Below are 7,429 nucleotides of genomic sequence, written 5' to 3' on the forward strand. Positions count from 1 at the left end.
ACCTTACAATGTTATTTGCACTGTATTTGATGTTTTCTTTATCTTGATTATGTCCGTAAAAACAAGCAACGAAACACTGAATGACCTCAGCTTGTTGATTGGTGTGAGAACTAGGTCGGTCAGTGTACTGGCAGCTGCTTCTGAAGCAACCAGCTGCAACGGGCAGACAAGCAAGTTTATTGAAATAAATAAAAAGATGGGTCAAACAAGGGTCAAACAATAATTTTACAACTTGCAGAATGTTCATTTGCGATTTCCAAATATATGTATTGAGCACTGTGACCACGGCACATGCCATCAGATTGTTGGTCATCTTAATTTTCAGGCTTCGATCGGTTCTCAACATAGTGAATAGAGTGAACGTATCGATGATTCCTTCAGTTTTATCGTCATGTTTTAGGCAGGGGAAATTTATTGAGTTTATCCATTTCCTTCTCATTCTCCATTTTGCCTTCTTTCATCGTTTCGTGTGGCACTTTTTATTTTTGTTCCAATTTGAATAGCAAGAGCGTGTGCTCATACTTGTACTGGAAGGAATTAGGCAGCACTGCACTAGCAAACTTCGATAACAGCTGTTGTACTTTGAATGGATGTGCAATATTTGTGAAATTTGCTACTGTAAAATGCTTAGTCTTTGGTTAACGACAAGGCTTCAAAATTGTGCAAAGTCTTGATTTTATGACTAGAAATCAACATATTCTTCTATCTTTGTGTTTCTATGTTGTTTTTTGTGATTTTAATTCGTCTATTACATTTTTTACATTCTTCAATTGTTTGCATTCGTAAACTTCGACTATGTAAACACTACGATTCTCGGTCTCTGGATTAGTTCTTTCTTCAAATTTAAAGCAAAGACAGGATTTGCTACTTTTGTAAAAGAAAAGAAAAGTTTGAAACCAACTGATATGGACGAAGTCAAAATGAGTACTTTATTTATCTTCAATGACGTACAAAAATACATGATCTTTCTACCCATTTCAGTATCACAATCATGGGCGATTTTCTCAAGGACAGAGATCTGACACTGAAGGTCGCACAGAAGATAGCCTGCCTAATGAAGAGTGAACATTTCAGAAAGCAGCTGATAGATGCAGCAGACCCAACTAAGGGAGATGCGAGCAAAATAGTAGCTAGACTCATAGAAGTACGATCAAAGCTCATCAAAGACGCTGTCGACGAAATAGGGGCTTCCTGCAATACCAATACTTTTGGATCTCTGAACAATCAAATTCTCCGACAGTACACAAATGACGAAGAGGTAGGTACGCATTTCAAATTAACACGATTGGCCCTAATCTTGGATAATTGGATGGTGAAGTAATGTCGATTAAGTCTGCAAATGTAAGCTCATCTGCTTTTCTGTTTAAGTTACACACTTGTATTTTTTTAGTAATTTGTTATATTGCAACATTCGGCCACGTGGCACCTAACACTTTTGAGAAATTTTAAACATATAAAGATCCAGTTATCCCAAATTAGTTCCAATCGTGTTAATGGTACCTTTGGGACATGCGTCCACATCGAGATTAAAAGTGTTTGATATTCACAATATTTGCTCCGTCTTTACCTTTTACTTTATCCTGGACCTTTCTGTTGTTCTTTACTCAAGTCTCTTTTCGGTGTGTGCGAGCGATCTAAAGCGTTTACAAAGGATGGATGATAAAGAAACGACTTCGCCAACTCACTCATCCAAATTTAGGGACTGGTCAGTTTCATCAGCCATTGAGGGGGAGGGGAGGGGAGGACAAATACTACTACCACATTTGGAATATATTGTCGATCTGAAAAAAGGCTCTTGTCATTTTTCAGATCGTTGAAGTACTTTCCCAAACCGTCAACATAGAAGGCTACATTGTAAACAAAATTGAAATTGGCAGTCCAGTCCCGGATATTTACTTGATTGACGTGGAAACAAGAGAAAATATTCCCCTGTTGAGTCTCAGCACTTCTGAGAATAAACCATTGGCTTTTATTGCTTCCTCGATATCCTGACCTCCAGCAAAGGTGAGAACAATTTTCAACTGTGATGTTTTTGTTACAAATCAACGAACTTTCAGCATTAAATTTTAAAATGACTATCATTAAACTAACGGTATGTGAAATACATTTAATGTGTGACAATATAGATCGCATTGTCACCATCAAATATGGGCATACGTTTCGCAGAACTAAACCAACATGTAAATTTCAAGCTCCCACTGTATTTGACATGATCTTTTATTAAAGTTCTAACTCTATAGAGTGTTCATTCATGATATACACAGATTTGCCAAATTCATGATAACAGATTTTCTTGACTTAGGCCATCGTTAAAAGTGGCCTACTGAAGAAACTGTACGAAGACTATAAGGAAAGAGTTGACATTTGCTTTGTGTATTTGATGGAAGCTCATCCGAAGGATACACATCATGCGCTTGGTCCACATTACAGCATGTTTGACCAGCATCGAGAAATAGGAGATAGAATCAAGGCTGCTAGGTAAGTTTCAATATCTGCGAACTGGTTAATAGATGTAACAAGATTGCCATTTTTTAGTTTTTTTCTTTTACGACAACAATGACACATTTCATTCATACAAAAGGAAGTTAGCAAATGGCTTCAATTCACATATTGTTATACTAGGAAAGTTTAAGCATCGTCTGACATTTTTAAGTGACACTGTCGCCTGTAACCTGGGCATTAAAACTGTATATCCGAGGTGAGACAACCCAAACCTGTGAACAAGGCAGTAGATTGCACTAGTAACGAATACTAAAAATATTTGAAATCGTAAATTGCATTTTTTGTTTTGTTTAAATGTCTTTGTTTTTATGGTATACACACCAGTCCTTGGAACGATTATATTTTGTGTTTGAGGCTAGAAATCAGAATTTAACAAAAATGTATCTCTTTTTCAGAATGTTGGTCGAAACGGACAGCGAACATGAAACTTTTACTTGTGACATCAGTGACACCTCAAAAGTCCGCGTTGTAATGGATAATATGGAAAACGATTTCAATAAAAGTTTCGCTGTTGTGCCAGACAGGGTTGTTGTAATCACAAACAAGAAACTGGCACTTCTCGGGCGTCGTTTAGATGATCAAGTGGCGGATAATATTCTGATGACAGATGAACTCCGAGCTTGGTTCGAAGGACATTTTTTCAATAAGTAAATTAAATCAGCTTGTCCAAGAAGTTTGTCGTTTAATATTCTATAATAGATAACTGTACTAAAACACTGTGATGATTCATTAAATACTGCAGCAGATAAAAGTGGACAAGTTTGGTGATATAATGATGCCATTCAAGGAAAATACGAACCGTGTTTAGGTTGAAACGTCATCACCGACAGCTCACAGTAAATTTTATGGCTGGGATACTTACTTGGCTTTTTCGTGATATGTTGATGTTCAAAGGAAAAAAAGTCAAATAACAAACAATACTAGCTTCTGATTCAATGAAATTAAGAAAAGTATTTCTCTTCATTCTTGAGAAACCGTTTATCTGCGGTCAAGTTCATGAAACAGAGCCAAGATATCGCCGTTTTTTGACGTGATGTCAAACATGTCAAACAAATTGTCAATCTAGAACATTTGCCAAGTAAGGAAGTCTTTTTATCTTTCACATAAATGGGCATCCTCGTAGGTTGAAATGATCTTTGCATTTAGGTACCCTACCGCATATACACAAAACTTTAAATTTGATGAAATCTTGTAACAACCTATTTTTTTACTGTATCAAGTTTTCCTATTAATAATTCATATTTTGATGAGTTTATGGACAAAGGCCATTCTTCTGTCGACTAATTGATGATATTTGATGACAAAAACAACTGGGACCGTACCTTTATGGTTAATTAATTAGCTAAACTAAAAGCAACATATTATTGTCAAAAAGACGGTTCACAAGCAGAACAGTCTCCAAGTAAGATGGTCACAGGTAGTCGCAAAAAAAATTTAAGTTTCAAGTTTTGAATTCGTGCATCAAATCCATTAATAAGTGGTAGGCTATTTACATTGATTTGATAGTATACGAAGTGCTCTGTATTTGTGTGTGCATATGAACTTCATAGTTGACAGATATACGTGTAATAAAATGTGTCATTCCTTGCTCCTACATGTCTAGATTGGCTGTCAATAATTTAGCTATTTTATTAATACAAATTCTTGCCAGAGACAGTGTTGAAGTCGCATATTTTGATTCGTGGAGCCTGCAGTAGAAAGACTATGTAGTCACGACTCGATCAGAGACATCATGACGGGTCAGTGGGTTATATCAAGAACCCGTACCTTGAGAGGCGAAAGGTCATCTGGTATCCTCAGTGTTGTTATCACCGGTAATGTAAGACATGGCTCACAGGTACCTTTGAAGGGATAACAAATATTTCATGCAGAGGCACTTACTCAAAAAAAAATCTATGGTTTAGCGTTATTTTGAAATTCAAACACAGAGACCAAAGCCGCGGTCACAGTCACGCTTTTTGCATATTAGTAATTAGTGTATGCAAACGAAGTACAAAATATGAAACAGGCGTCAAAACTCATTCCTGAAAATCTGCATTCTAGAATTCTGCATGGGTGGAAACTCGAGAAGGTACGTAGGTAAAATTAAATATCTTGCCCCTAAAAACCACAAAAAGGACAAGGTATGATGTTGCAAATAGGTCAGTCTTTGTGTAACCATCTATTTCAAACTCACAACACTGCAAATGATAGTTACGTAGCAGTTATACCTACAGGTTTTATGTCACAAATAATAAGCTAACAATATCTAATCAACCCCGGCAATTGTATCCAACAATATGTGAAATTCATTAACATTTGCCTAACCTAATAATTGTCTTACAGGTTTTGCAGCGTGTTGATGACAGGAGTCGAAGCTTCATCTCCATGTAGTGATAATCTCAAAGTATTTGCACAGTAACAGTAAGGTTAAATGACATTTTGTCTGGTTTGTGCAATCACGCCTTTCGAAATGTTCACAGGCAAGATTAGTTCATGAGGCATGTCATACGGATGGCACTTCATTACGTTAAACTTTATATTGGTAGGTTGTCTCCTTCTTTTTTCGCACAATCAGATCAATTTTCGTGTTCTATGTGTATTTTCTATTTGTTTTTCAGTCTCAAAAAAGATTAAGCGCTACACGTGGTTAAGTCGCCCGAATGGCACTTAACCATTACTTGGTGTATTGTCATTGTTGCCAAGCTTAATGAACATATCATTTGTGTGGTTCCTGTGCCATAATTTACGACTCAACGTCTCATCATTGATTGGTTGTTCAGCAAAATGAACATAATGTATCACTTTAATTGTCAATGCTATTGGTTGGCAATATTTATCCAGTTTTATCTATTGACTTCTCATTCTCATCGATGCATTACATCATCGCCTCAATGCTACACACTCTTACTGTTGTTGCAATTAAATTCAACAGCAACAGTGTGTACTCATGCTTGTGCGGCAAGGACTAGGTGGCGCTACATCAGCAATAACTTGCAGACGACAGCCATCATATGGATTCGCAAAAAGTTTGCAACATCAGTGAAATTTGTAAAACGACAATGCTTTAATCTCTCTTGGCATACAGTAATTTTGTGATCTGAATTCTTCTATTAAATTCAGAATCTGTACGTTGTTCTACTATCGTTTAGACTTTGACTTCATGAAGGGAGTGTACGTTGAACACGATTGGAATTAATTTTGGATAATTGGATGGTAAAGTAATCTACAAATGTAATCTCATCAGCTTTTCTTTTTATACTACACTCTTGTTTTTATGAGTAATTTGCAATATTGCAACGTTCAGCTGTACGGCACCTAACACTTTTGAGAAATTTGAAAAATATGAAAATCAAATTATCCCAAATTAGTTCCCATCGTGTTGTTGGCATAGAGTTACATTTGGTTAAAGAATGATAGTCTCCTTGTAGCGTTTCTTATGACATCTACGTTACGTTTGAAACAACCACTACACAACAGTTATCTTCGTTGAAGGTCAAAACAACAACAACAACACGACTAATAAACATAAATAACAATACAAACAACAACAACAATTACCAGATTTCTGGGTTTCCTATGGTTTTTACACACGGCCGCTGCACGCCATGTTAGAGTATTTTAGAGTGGAGGACCATGACCATAGCAAGGTGAATCTAGAGAGGAGAATTATTCCACAGCAAGGTTTGTTTGCTTGTTTGTTGTTGTTTACTTGTTTGTTTTTGTTTACTTGTTTATTTCGTTTACTTGATTGTTTTCTTTATTCTTTATCTTGACAGTTTTTCTATTCTATTCTTTTCATTAATGACAAATTTATTGTTTTATTTTTATATTTTTTATTTTTTTGTTTACTGTTATTCAGTCAGAGTTCCCTGTGGTTTACAAAATCACGACCGCGCAACTGGCATATTATCAATATCATGTTTGTAGCAACTGTCCTTACACTTTCACGACTAATTTTATTCAGCCCTCCTGGAAGATTCAATATTTCCGGCGTGTCATCGTCTATGGTACTACATGCAAACGGTGCAGCATGCTATACATTGGCGAAACAAAACATCGTCTAGCCGACAGATTTATCAAACATCTCCACACTGTGATCGACTAAAAACTCGCATACCTAGTGGCCAAACATTTTTGCACACCACCCCATTACGGTCGGTCCGATATGGCAGTTAGTGCAATTTTTTTCCACTAACAACTCTACCCGTCACTAACTAGAACAGGCGACAATTTTCAAACTTGGAATTGGCACTCTAACACCAGCTGGGTGATAGTCTGGTCCCCTGCCCCATTTCTACCGCTGGCTGCGCTGCTATCGAAAATAGGGTCAGGTATGGGTTAATGTTTCAGTCAGAATTTGAACTTCATATTAATGACAGAGTTAGCTTAGCCCTGCGTACGATGCTGTGTGTTCCGCTACAGCTAATAACCCCGCTCACCACAGCCCTGCAAAGACCCGTACGTAGAGTTGGTGACTTCAAATCCATTTTTGGACTTGACGTAAAAAGCCAAATTACTGCCGAAATTCAGCGTTCTTGGGCCCAGTCGTATCCCTGCCTACCTCAGCTACTCGATCGCTTCCAAAAATGCCAGTCTTTTATTCTTTTTTCGTAAATAAACCGTCGATGTCGGCAACTCTCTCGCTAGCCCTGCGTACGTACGCAGTGTACGCTGTGTGTCAGGAACGCTGTAGCGGAACACACAGCATCGTACGCAGGGCTAGAGTTAGCTCTGCGTGGCAGAGCTGTGTGTTATACGGCCCCACTCAGGTGGGAGTCCGTATAACGCCGATAACACAGCCCAGCCACGCAGAACTATGAGAAATCTGCCGTGTTTTGACAAACTGGGCATTTCTGGCGTCCACCGTTTTAATAACGCAACTTATTATCATAATGGACGGTGTCCGCACATGGAAAGTGGTGAATCAGTCTGATGCCGTTGATGG

The 7,429-nt window shown here is 37.6% G+C and overlaps 1 protein-coding gene across 1 annotated transcript; it reads left to right on the top strand.

The window, feature by feature from the left end:
• Positions 1-987: 987 nt before the first annotated feature.
• Positions 988-2,478, top strand: LOC139143048 (uncharacterized). Its single transcript, XM_070713225.1, has 3 exons — positions 988-1,258; positions 1,810-2,004; positions 2,303-2,478. Exons 1-2 carry the CDS (start codon positions 992-994, stop codon positions 1,990-1,992), a joined length of 450 nt encoding a protein of 149 aa, XP_070569326.1. The 5' UTR covers positions 988-991; the 3' UTR covers positions 1,993-2,004; positions 2,303-2,478.
• The last annotated feature ends 4,951 nt before the right edge of the window (positions 2,479-7,429 follow it).

This window comes from Ptychodera flava, chromosome 11 (assembly GCF_041260155.1).
Source record: "Ptychodera flava strain L36383 chromosome 11, AS_Pfla_20210202, whole genome shotgun sequence".
NCBI lineage: Eukaryota > Metazoa > Hemichordata > Enteropneusta > Ptychoderidae > Ptychodera > Ptychodera flava.

Excerpts from the sequence above, each read along its gene's own strand:
- LOC139143048 (XM_070713225.1), top strand. The coding sequence starts at position 992 with ATGGGCGATTTTCTCAAGGACAGAGATCTGACACTGAAGGTCGCACAG. Across the intron at positions 1,259-1,809 it reads AGTACACAAATGACGAAGAG|ATCGTTGAAGTACTTTCCCA; the intron begins GTAGGTACGCAT and ends GTCATTTTTCAG.